The sequence below is a fragment of the Chelonoidis abingdonii genome, chromosome 11 (assembly GCF_003597395.2).
Source record: "Chelonoidis abingdonii isolate Lonesome George chromosome 11, CheloAbing_2.0, whole genome shotgun sequence".
Lineage (NCBI taxonomy): Eukaryota > Metazoa > Chordata > Testudines > Testudinidae > Chelonoidis > Chelonoidis abingdonii.
The window spans coordinates 36,756,792-36,781,338 of NC_133779.1; the positions used below are offsets into that span (position 1 = coordinate 36,756,792).

The 24,547-nt window shown below is 39.6% G+C and overlaps 1 protein-coding gene across 2 annotated transcripts; it reads right to left on the reverse strand.

Moving 5' to 3' along the window:
* Positions 1-102: 102 nt before the first annotated feature.
* On the reverse strand, positions 103-24,356 carry LOC116823370 (scaffold attachment factor B2-like). Of its 2 annotated transcripts, XM_032777892.2 has the most exons (21): positions 24,031-24,356; positions 23,240-23,327; positions 20,874-20,938; positions 20,508-20,786; positions 19,262-19,321; positions 18,294-18,321; positions 16,873-17,371; positions 16,419-16,465; positions 15,307-15,407; positions 12,998-13,147; positions 12,790-12,890; positions 10,744-10,886; positions 8,874-8,965; positions 8,183-8,319; positions 6,085-6,378; positions 3,449-3,586; positions 2,564-2,603; positions 1,580-1,701; positions 920-1,029; positions 669-735; positions 103-450 (listed from the first exon to the last, which is right to left on the reverse strand). In XM_032777892.2, the coding sequence occupies exons 1-21, from the start codon at positions 24,217-24,219 to the stop codon at positions 324-326; spliced, it is 2,877 nt and encodes a 958-aa protein (XP_032633783.1). In that variant the 5' UTR covers positions 24,220-24,356; the 3' UTR covers positions 103-323. The 2 variants fall into 2 exon arrangements, with proteins under 2 accessions (XP_032633783.1, XP_032633953.1); XM_032778062.2 differs by lacking the exon at positions 20,508-20,786 and having other exon boundaries at positions 24,031-24,353.
* Positions 24,357-24,547: the final 191 nt, after the last annotated feature.

Genomic DNA, 24,547 nt, shown 5'->3' on the forward strand with positions numbered 1-24,547 from the left:
GGGCCGACCCAGTATGGCCGCTCTTACGTTCTTAAATTCACATTTTTTTCTACTGCTCTTGTGATACAGAATGGCCAAAGACCATGAAAACAAAGAAGAAAGTTAGCTGTAAACTAATTTTATTGTTTATGAAAAATGGAATGTTTCATTAACAGAAACTTAAGTGGTGTTTGAACAAAAACACATTTATTACAAAAAAGCAAATGAGTTCACATAGTTTTCAATTACAATATGGCCGATTTTTAATTACATAAATTCAAGGTGACCCTGGGTAACAGAATTCACCACTGTCACCATCTTGCATTCAGAGAAAGTTAAAAATTTCAGTAGCGATGGGTGAAGCGGGGATCACTGGGTCTGTTTGCTCTGTCCTGGTTTGCAAATGCTCCTGGCACTCCACTAGCCTGCACTATTTGGCTCTGGTTTCCACTTTGCATGAAGCCTCCACGCCTAGGAACAAAGTCAAACTTTTTAAAATATGTGTTTTAAGCTTCATTGCAAATTTGTAACATTGCTGTGATTTTGCAGTATTTACATTTTTTTAATGATTTTTATTTTTGAAATAAAATGCCCTAGATAAAATCATGGAAACATTACTCAACTGATTCAATTACAACATGCAGAGGGAAAGGAAGTAAAGGAAAAGCTCTTTCACAGAAGCTTCTTACCCCGATATTGCTCCTCGATTCATCACATGGCCTGTTCCGGACTGACCAGGGATGCCTCTATCAGCACCTACAATAAAGGGGAAAGCATTTAAATAAAAATAAAGCATTATTTTTTTAAAGCAACACCTTCCCAGAATTTTGCTTGCTTGGCAATGCTTTTAAAGCTTAGTATGAGTTTTAACTACCACTAAAAGTTCAACAGCAGTAACGCCTAGAAAAACCACAATCACACTATTAAGCAGCAAGTATACCTTGCCATCTCTCATGATCCCGTCCCATCACTGCATCTGTACTGCCCTGCCATGAACGATCTTGATGCCCCTCTAACTTTCGACCATGATCTCCCCAGTCACGTCCATCTCTTAAAAAACAAAAGAAAAACAAAATGGAAGAAAATCTTCTAAGTGTGTCCATTATCACTTTGATAGCTAACCGTGAAGCCAAACACAACACGCCATACATAAACTTATTAAAATCATTTACCAAGCTATATCTATGCAAATCCTACATTTACAGTGGATACAATCGAATTAGGAAGATTGTTCATAGACTCACAGACTTTAAGGTAAGAAGAGACCATGATGATCATCTAGTCTAACCTCCTGAACAATGCAGGCCACAGAATCTCACCCGCCCACTCCTATAACAAACCCCTAACCTATATCTGAGTTATTGAAGTCCTCAAATTGTGGTTTGAAGACCTCAAGTTGCAGAGAATCCAAAAAGTCTATGAGGGGAGCTATGTGTAAATTCACTGCACATCCAGAAGAAAACAGACCCTTGATGAAACTATCTAGAGAGAGGATTTACACTTGTAAAACTGATTCCCACTATGAATCTTCAGAGAGTTCATTTGATGTTTCGAACAGCATGGCACTAGTGAATGACTGTCCTCATTTACATGTACTAACCGGGACTGTGGAGGTATCGTTCTCCCTTCGCTTATTCTTCTGTCAGACCCATAGGCAGCCCAACTGTCCCGTGAGTCCCGCGAATGACGTTCTGGTCCTCCATGGCGCTCATCTGGATAATGCTGAAAGACACACAGGAATGCTGTAATCTTACTCTCAAATTGGTAAATGCTGGTCAACAGAATTTAGCTAGTGCCACAACCTATCAAGTCACTAGAGCATTTTTTTTTACAAGATTCCACACAGCCCGTCTACGACTGTCTACTTTGTGTGAGCTCTTGGAGCAATATTTTCTCCTTCAAATAACTTTCAAAACTCTTCACTGGTTCCCTTACTACTCTAAGGCTCATTCTGTGAATTAATATTTCTGTGGAATGCAATTTTACTCCAATCCCTTTAACAATTTGCCTTTGCTTCAGTTCCTTCCTCCAGGTTCAAATAACTTTACATAAACTAGTCTCAGTTCAACTCTTCCACTTTGGTAAAGCATCAACAGAATTCTTAAATTTCCAAAGTACCAATCCAGCCCCTACCTCAATGTTTTTAAAAAGGTGATATTTGTTGCACGGTTACATTTGGTACCTTTGCATTTTCTATAAACCATTTTGCTATCTTGAAGACACTGGGTTCTTTGCTGTTCATGGATAGAGTGCCAGAATAATTACCTTACACATTATATTTACCGATAATATCTCTGACACAGAACACACTTTCTTTTCATCAACTAGCCACAAAAAGAGAATCCATATGGTAACTTCAATCATTTAGACATGTGTTTTTTCCTAATCTATGACAACTACCATCGTTAGCAACTGATTTATGCATTGCACATTCAGTGTGGGAAATCAGTTGTTTATTAAACAGCTGTTGTGTTTCATACCAGTGGTGGCTGCATTTAAGTCTCGTGCGCCCTGGGATCCTTCCAAATGAAAGGTGCTATCTAAATGCACATTTTTATGAAGCAAGAGTTTCAACTTAACCTACCTGCCCATCTCGATCTGCCACTGCCCTTGAAACTTCTCTCCTGGGGTGCAAAAAAGAGAGCAGTTCAGTAACAATGGAGATATCTTCCAGTTAAATTACACCGGGGTTTCCAAGAAGTAATCAACATTGAATGCTGGTATTTGTTCCACTGTAAAGTATGGCAATGGTAATACTTATTTCATTAGAAATATAACATTAGGATTACAGAAACTGGTTTACCAAAACAAACACATACCAGGGCACTAAAATGATATGTGCCACTATCACTGAAATGTGCCAAAAGCACCTGAAGCGATAGCTCTGTATCAGATCTGACAGAAAGGAAGGATGGGGACCAAGAAAGGGTACACAATAAACATCACATAAACATGAACAGCTGGAAAATAATCAAAGTGAGGCAGTTCCCACAAAGAATTCCTTCGTCAAATGCAGTTTAAAAACAACATAAAACAAAACCCTTAACAGCAATATCTGTAGAGCGAAAAAAGCAAAGGCAGTTCCATTACTCTTGTGCCAAGGAGCTAGGAATCAGGAGTGCTAATCCTGTACAGTTGTTATCTAGATGTTCTAGATTTCCACATATGCTTTGTGGGATAGTACAGAAAGTGGCTTTCCTTGTGGTGCTTATTTCCACGCCTTACACAAGTTCACTATGCTTTTCAGTTTCACATTGGCAAACAACATTTTTTCAAAGTCTGACAATATTTTCATAAGTAACATACACAAGCTTGAAAGCAGCAGACACGCATACAGCCATAAGAACGTATAAGTTCTAATACCTACTTTTTTTGCACTATTTTACAAGCAAATAAAGCTGATACGATACTAAATATTTTGTCTTTTCTTAATTTCAGCTAATATGGGAGGAAAAAACACATCACTAACCTATCCACAGAATGGTCTTGGTATCGGCCACGATCCCGGTGATCAAAATCATGGAAGCGATCTTGGCGGCTAAAATCAGAATGGTATCTATCATCCATCGCCATTCGCTTTGCCTCTGGCCAGTAGGAGTCATCTCGCCTGTAAGGAAGTGCACATTTAATACAATGTGAAGCAATAATTTTTCCATCTTGCTCTTTCTAAACCAAGTCTCACTTCAAGCAACCTGTGGGTTAAGCTGAACATTCAACAGTTGTATTTTTGATATGCTAATTAAAATCCCTGAAGTGCCAAACTGACTTCTCATTTCAATTTCAGAAAAGAAGCTAATTGCATCAATACTGCACACACCTTAATCTCAGCATATGTTGAAATGAGAGAGGAAAGACTATTTAATCCTTCTGACATCTGTGTTTTATGATTCAAGTCAACAATTTCTACAGCACCTCGTGTAACTTCCCTTGAGAATCTAGTTTCTGTAGAAGGCAAAGGAATAATTGAGTGCTGTCACATGGTATTATGTACATTGCAGCACAGCTTCCAACTGGCAATTTTTTATTTCTGCATGAATGTAGGTGACTAAGTAGGGCAAAAAGAGTGGGTGACTGAGGGCAAAATTCATCCCTGTTGTAACACCCTCCCTCTCGCCCCCCCCCGGAGCACTTCACCAGAATCAAACCAGGGTTGAATTTGTCCCAAGATGACTAGATTTCAGGTATATCATCAAAAAAAAAAAAAGGTATGAAACCGCTTTCAGAACATGTTAAATTCAGGCAACTCACTCTGATATTCCTCTATCAGCCTGCAGTGTCTGTCCCAGACAGACAGACACTGCAAAGGTGAACTGATATCTAGCAGACAAGACACATTTGAGAGCACTATCATCATTTGTAAAGCTGTGTGTGGCTGGATTGCAAATATTAATATTAATATTGTTCAGGGTACCTGGTTAAGAATTCATTTGGAATTAACATCATAGACTATTGTATTAACTCACATTCTAAAATCTTAAGATTGCAAAAGACACTAACCATATAATTTAACTCACTGGGCACTCAGCTAGCTATGTAAACTGAAGTTTATTGTGAATACATGCCCCAGAAACAGACAGATAGTCAAGGTGAAAAGCTGGCAAGGCACAAGTGATTAAAATGCTTCTTGTCTTATATGTAAATCAAGATTTCAAGGACCACACAGAAATCATGAAATTAGCCCAATACCATGGTTTTTCCTACAGGTGAGAGGTGGTAGTGGGGACTCAGCTGCTTGTGTGTTGTGGGGGGGCAGGGAGGGTCTGGCAGCGAAAAGGGGCAGCACTGATAACGCACAACAATTAGGAGCCCCAGCTCAGCCTGCCACACGGCTCCCCCAGTGGGTCCGGGGGAGATACCACAGCACTAGCTGACAAGGAGCTCAGAATGGGATCATCCACTTGGAGCATGGGGGGGCGGGACGCGAGAGGAAGGGGGATCCTGCGCTGGCAGAGGGGAGTGGAATGGGGGATGGGTCCTGTCTCACCCTGACCCAGGGCTCCTCACACACACTTTCAGCTCCTTATCTGCCAGAGCTGCAGTATCTCCCTGGACTGATTTTGCCCCAGATCCCTAAGTGGCCCCCTCAAGGATTGAACTCACAACCCTGGGTTTAGCAGGCCAACGCGCAAACCACTGAGTATACCTCCCCCACAGTGGACCTGTGGGGGGCCACTATGGGATGGGGCTCCTGATTGCCACTCATTAAGAACATTGCCCCCCTCTCCCCACCCGCCAGGATGCAGCAGCAGACAGTCTGGGTCAGAGCTGGGCATGAAGAAAGCCAGGCCCCAATCCTCACTAGGCCAGGCTGCATAAAGCCATCAGCTCAAACACACCTACCCCAACTACCACCCACCCTACTCCCCAGGATCCAGCTGACCTATTGCCACCCAAACCAGGATCGGAATCAGCCTGTTAACCTCCCGGAGCAGCTGCAGCCGTAGCAGGGAAGCAGAAACAGGGACGCCTGCTGTTGGAAAAATTGCAGCACTTCAGGGGGGATTTGGCAGCAACGTGTATCCACTGAAATTCAAATACTTACCCGTGAGACTACTGTGAACGTATTTATTATTTAAAAACACGATTTGCTCAGGTCCTTCCCCAGAAAAGAGCAGCTTTAATGCCAATGAAGAAGATACTCCCACCATTGTACGGGTCAAGGTAGGGGTAGATAAAAGGCTGCTTCAAAGAGCTGGGAGAGAAAAGAATTCCTTCTCCTCCAGAATCATTGATGTAACTTTAATTCATGTAGCTGCACTTAACACCCCATGGTAATGGATGCCTTAGAAAGGTATGAAATACATCATTCGCTGTGGCTGTTTGGCTGCACTGCGTTCTGTAATCTACTCTGGATGTGCATTTACTGCTTTGTGAGTTTATTAATACACATCTGTGTGTTTTGCTGATTGTGCTTATTTAAAAACATCAAATTAACTAGAATAAAATAAACAAACTGAGCTGGAAACAGTGGTGGGGCTCAGAAGTTTAGCAGCTGTTCTAAGAAGAGTTCTTACTAATTGCATAAAAAAAAATCACTGATTACAGCCTTAAACTTCCTGCTACAAAACACACTCTACAATTTGGAATCTCACCGCAATCACTTACCTCGCATCAGTGTCGTAAGGTCTTCTAATTGCAGATCGCCGTTCTTGCTCATAGCGCAGTTGTTCTTGCTGACGACGCAGCTCTTCTCTTTCTCGCTGTATCCGATCCTGTTCCTTCCTCCTTTCTTGCTCAATATGCATCCTCTCTCTCTCCAGCCTCTCCCTCTCCAAACGCTCTCTGTCAAGCCGCTGCCTTTGAAATTCAAGTCTGTCACGCTCTCTCTGAAGCCTCTGTCTTTCATCCCGTTCATGAATGGCGTGAATACGCTGCTCTCGCTCTCGCCGTTCTCGTTCTCTGAAAAGGGAAAGTAGCAGTTTGTTGGTTTTGAAGAGTACCCTACACCTTCAAGTGACATCTTTTTAAGGCTTCCTAGATCTTCTCCCATAACCCAGCTGACTTTGTTTTCTATTAAACAAACATCATAGCCACTTAAAATAATTTTAATATACACACGAGCCGAGAGGCAAGAATTTAGTAGGGATAACACCCCTTTCCCAGGGAGTGGTTTTGAAAATGCTTTCCTGTAAGGTGAAGAGTTCTATGTCCCTCTTTACATTCTTCTGGAAGAAAAGCCAGCAGGAACACAACTCCCCGATTGAAGGGAGGGAATAACTTTCCTCTCCCCTTCAGGGTGATAGTTCAATACAATCAAAGTCAAAACAAAGGTATTTTAGCAAAGCTTAATGCAAAATTTGAAAATGCCTAACTGAATAACAAATAAAGTTTCTGCTTCTGTTCAAAAGATTTACCTCTGAATCTATTAAAGCTCATGCAATAAATAGCACTAGAAAAATATAAACCCAGAACAATGGGCAAAGATACGGGAGACTGAACTTTGAAGTTGAATGTAACTATGCATGAGGTAACAGATAGCTCCAATACGAAATTGTCATTTTCATAATAGACTGTGTCAACAGAACAGTAAAGTGGGTATTCACCCATGAAAGCTCATGCTCCAATACGTCTGTCAGTCTATAAGGTGCCACAGAACATTTTGCTGCTATCACAGGATAATGATCTCTTGCTACTACATAAATGCAACCATTTTTCAAAGGAGGATAAATGATCCTGTAACATGTTCTCTGAAAATTTGTCCCTTGCATAGCAGTAAGGGTAAAAAGTCATAAAAACATTCCAGTTTTGCCCTATTAGCAAGGAAGGAATACATTTAACTTCTCTCTATTACACCAAATGATTCATGTTGGTGCATAAGGGACAGTTTACTGCATTCTAAATATTGAATACACAATATAGAACCCACTACGCCTAAATAAATTTGTTAAAAAGTGTACACTAAACCACTATAAATCACAAACCCATAAAAAGTCATCGTTTCTGCAGACAATTTGTGATCAGAACAAAGAGCCAAATCTGAATTATTTGAATTAATAGTTCAATCAGGTTTTAGTGACATCATATTTTACTCCTGGAGGAATTCTGTGTATGTGCAGAAACATGCCCCCTGCAGATTCTCTTTGCATCCCGCAGAAAAATGGTTTCTGTGGGGGAAGCAAAGAGAAGCTGCACCAATGCTCACTCACCCCTCCTTGGCAGCACGGGCGCATCAGTTCAGGCAGATCAACCCCTAGAAACCTCCCCCAGCTGCAGGAAGCTCTGCACTGGGGGTGGGGGGGGAGAGACAGTCTGGCTGCAGAAGGTGAGGCTTGATGGGGTGGGGGGTTCTGGGTGGGGTCTGGATATACAGGGACTGGGTGGACAGGGGGAGCAGCTCCCCATGTAATGACCCCTTCCTCCATATCCTGGCCCAATCGCTCTTCAGCCACAGGGGGAGGGAGCACTGTACAAGCAGCGTAGTGGGGAGTCCAGGCGCTTGGGGGATCTGGATGCACAGGAGTTCGTTGGGGGTGGGTTCTGGGTGCAGGGGGAATGGGACTCTGCTGGGGACTCCAGATCAAGGTGGTTATGGGTCAGCATGGGGGTGGTCTGGGTGTAGGGGGCTCAGCAGAGGATCTGGGTGCTGGGGGAGTGGGGCTTGGTGGGGTGTGGGGTCAGGGTGCAGCTGGTTGGAGCTCAGTGAGGTGCAAGTCCGGGCGTGGGGGGCTCCCGATGCTCAGGTTAGTGATGACACTAAGCTCACCGGCGTCTCTCCGTTTCTCTGATTTCTCGTTCTCTCTGCCTCTGTCGCTCACGCTCTCGCTGTTCTTTGATTTTATCAAATGATAAAATATCTTGTTTCTCCTTGCTCTCTGACTTGCGATCCTGGCTCTTAGTATTCTGCATTTAATCAAAGTAATACATGAACCAGAATAAAAGTGTTTGGATTACATTTCCAGAGACCAGATACGATAAATGCCCACAAATACGACCACTATCATCCCCCCTTCCTTACCAGAGAGGCAAATAATTGTAGGCACTTTGCAGCTGAACTAGAAGGAAGAGAGCCGAAGGAAGTAACAATAATTTGGCTACAATTTTTGGGGAGTGAGTCTGCCAGCTAGTTTTGTCTCTGGTACAACACAAACCATACCGCTTTAAAGGTGCAGTGACACCCACTGCTCCCCACACTATATATCTGGGGCAGCATGAGGTCTTAATGGCTTTGTTCCATTAAATATGTGCAACTCTGCCTAAAGTAGCAGCGAAGAAAGCTGTAGCATAGACAGGGCATAATCATTTACCAATATAGTGTCATATTACTAGCCAAATCTCCTTATTTACGAAGAACAAGCACAATTTTCAAAATGCAAGTCAAATACTCTGCAGAGGTACAGGGAAAGTTGGCTTAAATCTATTTTCAGCGATAAGTTTTCTACTGAAATTGTACTTACTCTCTCTTTTGATGTGGTAGCGGTTTTCACACTAATAACTGGTTCGCCTTTGGATTTATCCATTATTACTGTCCTTTCAATTCCTCGACTTCCTAAAATTAACCAAAAAACCCAAAGATTGTATAATGAATATAACAAACTGTAGCAAGAACAATCTAATATACCTAGACGTTTTTTACAAATACTACAAGAGCAGAACTATGTTTTTGTTTTGTTTTTTGTTTTGTTTTTAAGTGAGAGGCTGGAGGTTAAATTTTTTTAACCTGAATACGAGATTTATATAAAAGAAAATGGAGTATTAATAAAATTAGTAATTCAGAATGCATGCTTTTGCAAACTTTGGGAAACAAAAAAAATGGGAGATTACAGTAAGACTTCTGATGTTATTTGAAGAGGACAAAGAAAAATTCAAAATAGTAAATTTAAGTCCACTTTTGCACCTTAAAATGTTTCTCATTCAAAAGACAGACCATGAACTGCACCAGATTATATACTGTGACAGACCCAGGCCAGTGGGGTGCAGGAGTCTGGTAGAGAGCAAATATACTGGTCACTGGGTGACTAGTTTTCTGTTCCCTGAGTGACCAGAGCAGGGTCTGCACTAGAGCAGTCAGGACCTTGCTAGAACCAATTAAAGCAGACAGGCTGATTAGAACACCTGCAGCCAATCGAGGCAGGCTAATCAGGGCACCTGGGTTTTAAAAGGAGCTCTTTCCAGTCAGATGGGGAGGAGCCAGAGAAGAGGAAGTGCGTATGAGGAGCTGGGAGTAAGAGACATGAGGAGCTGAGACTGAGAGGGTGTGCTGCTGGAGGACTAAGGAGTACGAGCGTTATCAGATACCAGGAGGAAGCTGAGGATAAAGAAGGTATTTGGAGGCGGCCTTGGGGAAGTAGCCCAGGGAGGTGTAGCTGTCACACAGCTGTCACAAGAGGCACTATAGACAGCTGCAAATCCATAGGGCCCTGGGCTGGAACTCGGAGTAGAGGGTGGGCCCGGGTTCCCCCCAAACCTCCCAACTCCTGATCAGACACAGGAGGAGTTGACCCAGACTGTGGGGGAGATCACTGAGTTGAGCAAATCTGCCAATAAGCGCAGGACCCACCAAGGCAGAGGAGGAACTCTGTCACAAAGCTTTAGACTAAATTTGCTTCCTGCGTATAATCAAAAGCAAGAGTTTCACAGATAATAAAAAAGGATGCAAAAATCATACATTTTTATTCTTTCCACAGATTTTGCAGTTTTATAAATCTAAACCCATTACGCCCTAAATCAAATAGCTGCTGCTCTGTTGAGTCTGACAGAGAAACAGCATAATGCTGTATGAATTAATGTCAACCATTTATCTTAAACGTGTTGGAATACCATCTGTAGCTGAATATGATATTCTAAATTGTAACAACTTCAGTAGAATAATAAAGACATTTAAATTAGCTGGGCCTTCATAATTAAAATGTATTTTATACTATATGTGAGCTTTTTTACAATGTAAAAACATACTTTGTTCAGAACAGAAAAATCCTTAAAAAAACTAAAAGCATTTATCTACAAATGTCATCAAATTTCAAGTATTTTGAAAACACTAAATTGCCAAAAATATTTAGATTACAGGTCTAAATTTCAAAGAATCAACAGTTCTCAAACAGTTCCCTATTTGTACTCCTTTTTAAAACACAGGGTATTGAATATTATGAAAATTTTTCCGAAGAATTCTCCATGTTTTATCACTTTCCTCACAGATTTCACTGGATAAGGCAAGACAATCTAATCTAATCTATCTGCATGTTTGGAAAGTCAATCTTTTGTTACTTAATTGTCCATATGAACCATGTCTGTAATATAGTTCTCTATTTAGAAAGCAGCTTACATTACCTGATTTGCTAGTCCTAGAGCGATTGGAGGACGTAGTTTTCTGTTCATCTTTCTCTTTTCCTTCTTTTTCATCTTTTCCATCTCTCTCTGTTTTCTTAGTATCATTTTTATCTGTCTTCTCATCCTTTTTAATACTGACTGACCTATAAATAAACTGAGCTTTAACAGCACAGTACGTAGGAACACAGTTATCTATACAAATCCACTTCTTTTGGATTTCTGCACGAACCACAGAAGACATCCAAGACCTGAAATTTCATAAGCTCTTCCAATTTGCCAAATCCTAAATGCAACATATAGTTGCACACATTTTCCTTAATTTAGCTGACTGAATATGAAAGCTAAAAAGATCCAAAGAAATTAGAAAGAATAGGTGATCCTTTTGAATATTAAGTTTTCCAAATTGTTAATAAATCAATCCATAATGAATCTTCATATATAGCTCACTTTCCCATTTAAAAACACAGACATCCATACAGAATGAACCAGAGTAAGATAAAAGATTTTGAAAATATGTTCTGCCATAAGAAACAGCTCAAGTATACCGTGAAATGGAATGCCCCTCAAATAAGCAGTAGAGGCTATCATGCCCCCAGGAAAGTAAATATTAGCAAACATCTCATGACCCATCCCAGCAGCCCTTTTAGAAACTGAGATAAGTCTTTCAATTAAGCTTCCTAAGTAACAGGAAGATTTGAAAATTTAGAGAGCTGACCCAGTTCCATTAAGACTACAGGAAGGCCCTTTAATACTTCATTTATGAGGACAAGATATATGAAACAATCATGATGACCATGGTGTCTATGCTGGTTTACATAAAAATTAACTAGATCAGGAGAACTAGATCAGGAGATACCAATACAGGGCCCAAAACAACATAACTACATTAAGCTAATATGGAAGGAAAAGCCACACTACGCAGCGCTTTACTGCCACTGAGGATTCTTGGTCACCTTATTTGTCTGACACATTTAGCATACTAGCATTCCAGAAGACACTATTTCTCGCTTTCTAGTATCCTTGAAGGGCATGAATAATTCCAAAAGGGAACAATCATTGTGATATTGAACACAGCTCCAGATGTTAGTTACTGCAAGTGGTACTGAACTGTCACATTCAAGTAGTACAAGATTTATCAAGGCTGGTCAGGCCTAAGAAAGGGAACGATCATTACAGGGATCGGGAATCTGACATGACGCGCTCTGAAGGCCTAAGATATTGAAGTAAAGTTTGCACCACTTTAAAAGAGAAAGCAGATCTAGGATTTGGAAACAGAAGTATGAACTGCAATCTAAGCAAGGCCAAGTGTACACTAGAAACTTCTGCTAATATAATAATGTCAATTAGTAGTATCATTTTTGACATTTTTATTTGGGCAAAAGCCCTAATGCTGAAATAGTTGTATCAGCAAGAGTACCTTTGCAAGAATAGCTTATTTCATTTGAGGAACTGGTGTAAGCTATACTGGCAAAAGCACATTTCTGATAAAATATGCATCTACACTAGGAGGATTTGACACTCCAGTTACACCAGCAAACCTTTGCCAGTGTAGATTAGACATGAGACCTTTTCTGACTTTAAAGAGGTATCAGACATGGATCTTATAAGACTGACTTGATGCACACAAGTTAACTTTTAATTGTATGACTAAAAGGGAATTGTATAACTAAGTCAGAAATGTGTGTACCAGGGTAACAAGACAGCTCTGAGGCCGTGAAATCAAATGTAGAGTACTGAACTGAAGCAGGTACACAAGTTTGCAAAAAGGGGTATCTATGAACTTTTAAAGAAAGAAACCAACTACAGGTTATAACCTCTTGATAGTTCCATTTCATGGACTCTAAAGGTCATAAACACAGGATCCATGAAGCAAGATGTGCAATGCAATAAAAATGCTTATTCTTTCTTGATATCAATCAATACTTTAGGTGCAGCATGAAACAACAAAACATGTTTGGGTACTTTATAAACAGTAATATCAATAAAACTAAATTCTGTTAAACTATTTGCCTTTCACAGTTCGTTTGTTTTTTAAACCAACTTTACTTTTCAGACTTGGAATCTGTGGAATGGTGCCTGTCTCTTTCCTTCCTCGCTTCACTTTCTTTTTTGTCTGAAGGTTTTTTCCCAGCTGGTTCATTTTTTGCCTGGAATAGTATTTGTCAAAAATATAATCAATTACAAGTCTGAGGTCATTAATGCATGCTCACTTATATTTTCATTATGGTATACATCTTGGAAAATTACCACTTACTTTTTCTACAGAGATCATTTTCCCATGTAACTCTGTTCTGTGGAGGTGACCAATACATTTGGTGGCTTCCTCAGATGTTGACATTGTAACAAAACCGTAACAACGAGCCCCAGGACTGCGAGCATTAGTCACCACTTTTGCACCAACCACCTTTAAGAAATGGTATTTTTTTATTATTGTTTTTGCAACACCTTCAACCATACAGTCTCATAAACTCTGACTCAGATTTTAAGGTCAGAAGGAATCATCATGATCATCTAGTCTGACCTCCAGCACATTGTAGGCCACAGACCCTCACCTACCCACTCCAGTAATAGACCCCAAACCTCTGGCTGAGTTATAGAAGTCCTCAAAATCATGATTTAAAGATTTCAAGTTACAGAGAATCCACCATTTATCACTTAATTGATACAACATATTTAGTATGCAGAATAAAATGCCAGCTATGCCACATGTACCAGGAACATTGGAACACCATTTTCATTATTTATTATTTGTATTATCATAAAGTCTAGAAGGCCCACACATGGGCTAGGACCCCAAAGTGCCAGGTGCTGTACAAACAGAACAAAAAAGACAGTACCTGCCCCAAAGAGCTTACAACACTTCTAAGAAACGATCTGACTTGAGTTGTCCAGATTTTGATAATGGCATCAGGGTTACATTTTGGAACAGAGGTGTATCCAATTTGGCAATTAGTATTCTAAAAATGTTGTGTTGAGAAGTACTGTACTTATCATAGTGAAGTATAAATACTAACAGTGTTTCCCTTGATGCTAATGGCTGCGCCAACATTACTGAAAAGACCAGAGTTTAAAATTCTAGAGCATATTCTAGTATTCCTGAAATAAGCAATCTTATGCTGGAGTTTCCATCCTGACAATATCAAAATTAATACAAAAAACTTAAATAGTGCTACTATAGTAATTTATACAAAAACACTAATTTGGTTTATGTAGTGTGACGTGATAACTGCAAAATGAACATCATCTCTGCAGCACTGACCAATATCAGTGCATTGCCCTATTAACATCACCACTAATATGACATGGTTAATATACTTCACTTAAATTATATAAAGAATTAAAGGCATAAATCTCCATATGAACATAACTAATTTATTTAATCCCGTGACACAATGCAGCATTTACATATATCTCAAAATACATCTGCAGTAGTACGACTTTCACTGGAACATTTATAAGCATGTTCAACAACTCAAAATTGACCTTTTCTGAAGAGATAAATGACATAAGGAATGATTTGAGTCAGGAAAACCTCAATGACTTGGGGTTGGGTCTAAACTGAAAAGTTAGGTCAACCAACTATGTTGCTCAGGGGCATGAAAAATTCATACCTCTGAGTGATATACTTAAGGAAACCTAACTCGCAGCACAGACCATGCTAGATCCAAGGAAGAATTCTTCCTTGACCTAGCTACTGTGTCTCAGGAAAGTGGATTAACTACAGCAACCAGAGAATCCCTCTTGTTGCTGTAGTAGGTGTCTACACTGAAGCACTACAGCAGTGTAGACATATTCTCCGACTGCCTCTCACATAGCAGTGGATCCATGAAGTCCACCAGCTGACCTTTTCAGAGCATCCTGGTGAATTTTTTTCTATAAATGGGAAAAGCCATTTGAGGAGAGGGGGAAGAACTGGCTACCAGCTGTTCCAGATTCCACTTCCTTGTTGACACTAAAAAGCTCCAGGAGGAACCATGCTGTCACTGTCTGGGTTTCTCATAGTAGCAACTATGGAAAGATCACCACCTAAGCCAAAAGTGTTTGAGACAGCATTAGATTTCAGGGGGATAACCAGGTAGTGAAGCAGTGACTATGATGTGGAAGGTGCCAGATCCCCGGCTCTGCCACTCCTGTATTCTAACCGGCATGCCACCTCTCATGAACATCCTCTGAGGAGGGGTCAATCTGGGCAACCATTGCATTACTTTACCGGATATTTCTGAGAATGTTTTGATAGAAGACTGTCCTCTCGGGGGAGATTTTCAAAGGCATAAAAGGCAGCCAAGAGCCCAGCTCCCTTTGCCTCTGACGTTGGAAATCTGACCCTCAGTAACTGACAACTCTATGTGCTATCCAGCTTAGCCTGTTCACCCATACAGCCAGTTCACTCCCATTTTCCTCTTAAAGTTTCACACAAGTAAGCAGAAGACAGAATTTATTTCAACAGGATGCTCATTATTATGTAAACAATAGCGAGATTTTAAGTCACCATTTAATTTTAATAAGTTGTTTAATTTAAAAAATTGCATTTCATTTAAAAGCACTGTATAAAAAAATACATACCTTTCCATATTTGCTGAAAAGGTTCTTCAAGTCTGTAGCTCTGGTAGAGGAGGAAAGTCCACTAACCCACAAATTTCTACCAGAACTGCTACTTGTACGACCTAATTGAAAAATAAATCACTACTGTATCAGAAAAATGTTGCAGTGAAAAACAACTGTCCTAGAAACTCCATTTCCTTCAGTTACAGACCATTTTGATCTTAAATATATTGAGCACTTTTAAATACATGAAGTTTCAAATACACTATTTCTTTTGACATAACTATTGTTATGATATGGTTAATATCAAGGCCCCTCACCTCTGTTTGCCAGAAACTGGGAATGGGTGACAGAGGCTGGATCACTGATTACCTGTTCTGTTCATTCCCTCTGGGGCACCTGGCATTGGCCACTGTCGGAAGACAGGATACTGGGCTAGACGGACCTTTGGTCTGACCCAGTATGGCCATTCTTATGTTTTTACGACATGCAGAATAATGAAAGTATAAGAAATTTTCATCTACTGAAAGCCTGATTCTACTAGACAATGGAGAATATTGTTGGAGACTTGAATGCCTTGGAAGAGTGCCACAAAGGTTATAAATCTTATCATGAAGTATTAGATAAAATTTCTGAAAACTCTGCCTTTGTTTTAATAAATAAGCAAGAAGTTTTAATATAGAATTACATTAAATCAAAATGGATAGTACCATGGAACATACTACCTTATGTTAGTAACTTTAAATGGAATCAATGTTTGCCATGCACTAAAGCTAACCTCAATTGTCATAAAGCTCAAGGATTCACTGCATTTCTAATCAAGACTATCAATGATCAGAACCTATATTAAAAGTAGGAAGCAACTTTTTACCACCAAAATTATATTTTCAAAGATGCACCCCAGCCCTATAAACACACCTGCACTTAATTTTACTACTGCAAGTAGTCCCATTGACTTCAATGGGATTGCACTGTAGTAAAATTAAGTACATGCCTAAGCGTTTGCAGAATCATGGCTAAACAATGCAATTGAAATGTGTTCTCAATTACTCCCTTGGATCTTTGATGGATGTAGAAGAATAAGATTTAGCATTATAACATTTTTCCAAATCAGTCTTAATCTTACAACATACCTTTCTCATCTTTTGAGACCATCTTTGTGTCTGCATCCTCAACAGAGCTAAAGACAAAAAGCAGTGTTATTCAACCAGGAAAAAGTGAAAATAACTCTTAATTATGTGTGCTAGAATTCAATACCTACCAGAAAATTAGTTGTGAAATAAAAGACACCTTTGCAAACTTTTCAAATCTGGTATGTGGGAAGTCAGATGTTTAAACAGACAATTAATTCTGTTTGCCAGAAGATAAAAATTAGGAAGAATTTAAGAAAACAACCTTTGAAGGTTGAGGAAAGGAAGGAAATCAAACCATCAGTTAAAAATTGCACAAGAAGAAATAAAAGATTCTTTAGGAATAGACTACAATTTCATCAGTCTTGCTGGCCAATTGAAGGAAACAGCTTATTTGCATCACTTAATGACCAATAAAAAAAGATAGCATCTGGTCTAAAACTGAGAAAAAACAAACCTCTTTTTCTGATCACCGCCCTCATTGGTAGAGGACTCTTTAGTAGCAGATGATTCTTCAGAATTAGCTTTGTCTTCTGTTTTCTTGGCATCTTCTTTACTATCTTTGGTTTCAGGACCTGCATCTTTATCCGCTGTTTCCCCACTAGAGGCTTCCAGACCTTGTGATGGTTTGCTACTCTGATCACTTATGTTTTCTACCACTAAAGATTCAGAGTCCATTTTCTCTTCATCTATTGTCTGTTCACTTGTCTCCCCTTTTGCTACAACTAAATTCTTTGCTTCCTTCCTTGAAAGATCTTGTGCTGACTTGCTGTCCAAATCTAAAGCATCTTCCTCCGACTGACTGGCAGCAAGTGCGTCCTCTTCCTCTGCTAGCTTTTTGCCTGCCACGGCGTTACTTGCTTCTTGTGCATATGGCTGCTCCACTTCGGAAATGTCTTCTTTAAGTGGTTCAGATTTACAAGTTTCCCCCAAAATCTCGAGTATTTTCTCATTTTCTACGGATTTAACAGGAATAGAATGGCACAAAATTTAATCACCAGGGAAATAAAGCAATCACAAATGTGGAACTGGCATGGCTGCCACACTAACACCAAGAGAAGTTCTAAGCTACACAGAGATTGGAAAACCCTAATGTACACAAATATTAAAAGTTCTAAACTATCTGCAGTCTAGCAAACTATTATATTAAAGCCTGAAAGCTACATGGAAGAAAAATGCCCAATAAACTTAAACACAAAACCTTCTGTCTCGTCCTTGACAGTCTTCTTCAGGTTGAGTTCTAGTTCTTCCTAAGTTAGCTTCCAAAGTCCAAGATGCTTAACTGACTGCATCAATTCTTTGACAGTGCAATTCCCAAATTCCTGTGAAATTCTTTTAGCAGAACAGTCCAACATGAAAACCGGAACATCTTCTGATGGCGCATGAGTATGTCTGCAGTCCAGAAAAGTGAACAGTATCTGTATGAAATTTCCATGAAGAAACTCTGTCTTCCTTCTTCTGAAATCCAGGCACTCTTTTAGTTCCCTACTATCGTATTACGCTACCTGCACTCCTCCACTCAAAATTACAGCGTTAATGTACTGTGTGATATCACAAGATCTGTTTTGCATGCAGAACCTTCAAGTTTTAAGGCTTAGGTTAATTAGCATATTTACTTAAAAAGAGGTTTTAAAGCAACCACTTTATCACACTGAATGTATTTCTCAAATAACAGAGATGACACTGTCACAGATCTGGTGATATGACTGGGTTTCCAATCTCTATGATCCTTGAATGATCTGGACTGTGCACCATTAGAATAGTGCACACTATAGTAATGCAGTTAAATAAAATGAATAAGGGTACGAGAGGAATTTGGTGCAAGAGTGAAACCATTTCATAGCTTAACTTTTTATTTTCTTCCCCCCAAAACAGTACCTGGCTTCAAAGGCAGTTCTTCAATTTCCTATAAGGAAAAAATACATATATTATAAAACACTATCCTATTTAAAGATGCTGCACTTGGCTAAAGTTATTTACAAAAGAGAATATGGGGGAAAATTACTGTAAGTTTTATTAACTCTCACAAACCTTGAAAAAGTTAGATTTTAAAACAAATTCCTTAAAACAATCATTTTTAGAGTAAGATTTTAAGGTAAGTACATTATAATTTCCACAGACAAAATATAAATACAAAAAACTAAGACTACTTGGAATCACACATTAGTGTTTTTGTGGGCATTCAAAGCATATTACAGAGCTATGGCCACGTCCATCATATAAAGGATGGGAAAAAAAATCACAATAGCACTATTAGTCAGCTGAAGTGTACACTGTACTGTTCACTCTAGCACCTTTAAAATACAGACAAACAAATCAGCAGACAACAGTTTTATAAATACATGTGCCTGTGTAAGAGATACCATTTTCCCAACACTATGTAACTACAACAAATTTGATTTGCCGAAGTACAAGTCACCTACAACTCCTGTTGAAGTCAATGGGAGCTGAGGATCCTCCAGACTTCTGAAAACCAGGCCCTATGTTTCACTTAATTTATATCACACTCAATTATGGTAACAATGAACAGTATAGAAATGAGTGTACACAAAAGTCTGATGGTATATGAAATATAGCCAAGTATATGAGTTATATTTTGACAGTAAATTATTTGGAACAAAGCATTAAAAAAGGCTCAATTCTTCCAATCACCAGACAAATTCAACATAGGGAAAGGTACATAATTTTGTTACTATGCATAATATGATAACAGTGAATCACAAAAACAAATTCTAAGTTTTCTGAATATAAGAATTAGGTGTTTGTATTTGCCCACCAAAAACTAAGCTCTTTATACAGCATATGTCATTATTGACATTAAATTTAAGATTAAAAAAAGAATTTACCTTCACTACAGTTAAATCAGAAGAAACCTCTAAACTGTTTCCAGCGTCCTCGCTTTCTGCCTAAAAGAATAAATAGGAAAAATGTCACTCTATACAGAAGATTCATAACAGCTTTATTGATAATGAAACCTGAATGAGAAATTTTGAGGTTGGCAAAATATTTTATCTGATTTTTTCCAGATAATGGCTATTAAGCAAGTATTTGCTAGCATTCTACAGAGCATAAAGGTGAAAAATGGTTACAGATGACTGCATTAAAAAAAAAATAGAAAGACAGGCAATGAGCTCTCTCTCTGTCTCCAGGCTCTGCTTGCCTACTTTAAAAGTCTGAGTTTTTAAAAAAAATACACTTTCATTTTCAATGTTAACAGAAAATTCTATATGGCATTTTTATTTGCCTTTCAATCACAGCTACAAAACAAAGCATGAAAGTCAAACTTCTAAACAAGCTGATCTATTTAAATACGGCTTGGAAAATCTCAGACTTCATTAGTTTTACCGTAACAATATAATCAAATCTGAATTATTTAACTACTTTCTTCGTTATTCCTGCTGTTTCTAAAGTGAACCAAAAGCAGCTCCCTGGATTCCCATAACCCAGGCTGGAGACAATGCATGTCAGAGGTAATATCTATCTGTACTCCCTATCTGAGGCTGGGCAATAACAACTGTCTTTCATTGCCCAACTGTATGTTTCAAGTGAGTTTTAACTTGTAGATTCATGAGAAAGATTATCGTCAACCAGTAATGGACAAAGCTGGAATGGCAGTCTATTACCAGATGATAAGCACAAAAAGCCAGCATGAAAACATTCCAAATGTCAGAATGGGAGCCCCAAAGCTTACAAGAAATTTGAAATACACTGAATCAGTCCAGAAGCAACATACTGTGCAATTATGAAGTCAATCAACTAAAGCATTTGGATCCCTCACTGCCCTCCAGAACAAAGGGAAAAAAAGAGAAAATGGGAATGTAAACTGAAGGCAAAATAGAGAATTCAAAGATTTAATAAAAATTATGCTTTCTAGACTACTACTACTACTGTGGGTAGCAATATGATGCATGCAAACAAAAACTACAGTAAATGTTTTAAAATCAAGAATGTTATTTCCACAAACAGAAAAAAATCAATGGCCATAAAAATTTAGATCCCCGAATTATTTCTGCTATTGTTTAGATAATGGTGCACTATTTAATTTGAAAAAAAAAAAAAAAATCTGATTCCACACATGTAAGAGATCCATACCATCACTACTGGTATTTCTCTTGATTCTTCTTTAATTTCTGAAAACTGTGGAGATGCCTCCAAGATACCTACAGCATATTCTGTAGGCTGATCTGGAAGTTCTTTCATTTCTGCATCAGCATTTTCTTTACTATCAGACAGTGAGTCAAGAATATTATCAGCACTGTAATCCTCTCCGCAATCTACAGCACTGCCATTATCTATTTCAGCTTCATCTAACACACTAATATCCATCATGTCAATATCCTGCAAGTTATCCAAACTTGCTTCAATATCCTCCTGTAAAAAGAAAAAAAGTATATATAATAGTCATTGTGACTTGAATGCAGCACTATTCTTTTTCACCTCAAATGTAGTTTCACATACCTGCCCATCTCCAGAATCCTCCTCCAGTCCATTATCTTCAACTCCTTCTTCTTCTAGTCTACGCCCTAGTAACATTATGTTTATTAGAATGATGAATTCATACACTGCTATTTTTTAGATGTTTCTTCCTAAAATAGGTATTAAATCCAGTTTCTTACAGAAAAGAAACATACTTTCCCTTATTTTCAACAGTCCTATAACACTAAACATCACATTTCTTTTTGTAAGCTATACAATAAAAGTTCTGAATGGTCAACAAAACGTAAGTTGACAAGACTAAGCTAAAAGTACCCTTAGGCTGACTATGCATGACTGTAGTGTTTAAGTATCTTAAAGACTATTAATTTTCTCTTTTCAAAAGTTGATTATAACGATCTGTCTAAAAGTCTTACTACTTCAGGAATTCATTCAGCAACTTGATCCGTAACATTAAAAGTAACACATTACTAAAACAACATACTTCAGTTCTAACACAGATCAACAGGGAACACATGAAAACAGATAATTTCTCACATATTTACAAGTGTATTTTCCTCAAAGAATACAAGCACAGTAGAACAAGAAAGGGAGAGAGGTTTTAGAAATAGCCCTTCTACAATGAGAAACATCTCAGCTTGAACACTTTCATTCTATTAACATGCTGAAATGTTGCAATCATGTTTTAGGTATTTTCTGGGAAGGGAAAAATTAGCCAAAATAATTTACAAGTGAATTTAATCCTCCCAGTGTTAAGAGTGACTAACAGCACTGGTCTGAGCCAAGCATACTATTGTTAGGTGAGTATTTGTGCATCACCAACAACTCCTCCACATCTATCGCACTTCAAAGCTTTTAACAATTTTATATTAGGCATTTAAATAGAAGTTAGAACTTATTAAAATCCCTGTTGTACACAATTCTAGTACTAAAACAGATTCTATCTTTAGAATATTTATGTTGCAGTAATACCCACCCCTAATTTCAGAAGTAGAGAAATCTCTCTCATATACAGCATAAAATGACTTCTGACCATTAGAAATCTAATGGCTTGTTTTTGTTTTAAGTGAAATCTGGTATTCTGTAATTATAAATACCATCAGAAGCTGATGCCTAAATAAATTTGTTTGTCTCTAAGATGCCATAAGTACTCCTCCTTCCTTTTGCTGATACTGACTAACACGGCTACCACTCTGAAATCTGACATCTGAAGCAAGCTTTCCAGGTAAACAGGAAATTAAAGGTAACTGTGACAGCCCTTTAACTACAGCAATGCAAATGCATCACTGTTACAAACTTTAGAGGTTTTAAAACTATAAGGAATTCTAAAGCTGGCATATGAAACTTTAACTTGAAGTACTACATTTGTGGTCTTCACATGTAGACACCTATTAAATGACTTCCCCTTCTGCCTTGCAGAACAGAGAGAACAGTATATACTGAATTAAGTTTCACCTGGAAGCACTTTATTTTATATTGAAAAGTTTGTGTTTGAGTCTTCAATGTGCGATTTGATGTAAAATCTTTAGAAACTCCTTGTGAGATTTCATCTTCCATCACACAAACAGCTATTTTATATTTGTCATGTAGCTGGTTGCCATCTCCATATATCAACAGGAACGTGAAAAATACATGAAAAGAATATATTAACTTTCTGCTGCAGACTAAGTTGGGGGAGCTTATATATATTGATTAAATTTATCACATCAAATGAGTAACGCATTTTAATTTTAACATTTTGGTTACATGGTGAAATAAGTTAACATCCTAACCTTTCACCTCTAGAGGCTTTGTCTCAAATTCTGAATATGGTCATAAGCGTAAATTAATTTGGTTGTCTCACCCTGTTTCCCATTTGTCCACAACCTGACAGGGCTAGCAAACTTATCACAAAATGCCAAACTAGCTTCCTGCAAAGACACAATATTGTGATAAATTTTCATTGACTTGGCAGTAGAATTCAATCCTTTCTAAGTTGGTCTTTCAGGAAACGTTCATTAGCGATCCAATAAACTTTGTTTGGGAGTATTCTCAAGTTATGCATGGCCCTGTGATTAATACTGAACAAAATGTGCAATTCACTAATGATGGACTTGGTATCATATCTGACTGACTGAAACTCACTCACATAAGTATGGAAGAGAGTAAGTAACACAAGAGATTGATGGTAAGATTATCTGCACTGGCCTAAACCGTATATTTTATCTTACAGCACTCCTGTCTGTGCTATATCTGACTCAACCATTCAGCACCATAAATTCACACACTGCCAAAATTAAGACACAAATACTTTTCAGATGGAAAGCAGGGAAAGTAAAGGAAGGGAAGCTAGATTCTGTTTTGTAGGTGCAAGATCCAAGAAAAAATATCCTCTCTCAACTCCCTTGTACCTTTACTGCTTCTCTTTGGTGTTTTCTTGATAGTTATCTCTGACACCACTGGAATTTCATCAGGATTTCCCCCTTCATCCTCAATAGCCTATTGAAAACAGATATAAAGCCACTGTTTATTTAGAGAGTACTGTTGGTCTTGGATAATAAACACACAAGAGAGAAAAATGCTGTCACTAGAACCTTGTATGCAATACAAGTGAGACCAAATGACAGTGAAACACCAAAAATTCCCAGGCACCGGTGAAAAAGCAAAATGTGTGCCAGTGCTTCCTAGAACGCACCCCCATCTCCCTACTCACCCACCCCTCCCATTGCCCCCACGTGATCAGATGAATGACAGGATCTCCGTTTCAAGGCAGTGGAGAACGGCAGCCAAGGATGGCTTTGGTCACTGTTGCCACTACACTCCCAGCCACGTGTCGCCCACTCTGCTCCCACCATCCGGCCTCGTAGTATTTAAGGTCTGCAATAAACACCGCACACGTGTCCCCTGACTGCGGACAGAGACTCGGACACGGGACCCGAGGTCTGAGCCAGCAGGCGCCATGTGCACGAATGGGACGGTCTGCGGGGCGGGGCTCGAGACCATAAGGCCTGGGGAGGAGGGGAGAACACGTGATCTGCACCGAACGCTCCAGGGCGCTGCAGGAACAGCTCGCGCCGGGCCCGGTGGAATCACGTGACGCCTCTCGCTCTCCACTTGGCGCCATTTTCTCACCGGTGTGTCTCCCAAGCCCGGGAAAGCGCGCCTCAGCGCCCCTCCCCCGCTGTCTCCCTCGCTCCCTCACCTTCCTGAGCCGCTCCATCAGGACGCTCTTGTTGCCGCCGCTGTCCAGGTTGCGGCGCTTGAGCTCGGCCCTCAGGTCGATCACCCGCAGCTCGCTCAGCCGCCGGGTCTCGGACTCCGAGCCTGGGGGAGCCGCCCCGCCCAGGGGCGCACACTCCCCTAGCCCGGCTGCTGACTGACTCTCCGCCATGACGCCGCTGCTGCTCCGGCTCTCACGCGCGCAAGCAAGAGCCGCAAACCTAGGACAAAATGGTGGTGACGAAGCCGCCAGAGAGAGAGAGACACGCACAGGGGCTGTAGCGCAGGCGCACTAGGGAGAGACTATAGGGCATAAGGGCTGCGCGCATGCGCCATAGCCTTGCCTGCGTGAAACGACTCTGGGTCTGGCGCATGCGCCCGAGCCGCTTCAGGGCCGCAGTAACCCGCATGCGCAGTCAGCTTGCACGTTATTGCATGTCTGTCCTACAATAGAGAGCCACCCTTCTGTCTGGAAACTCATGCGCATGCGCATACCATTT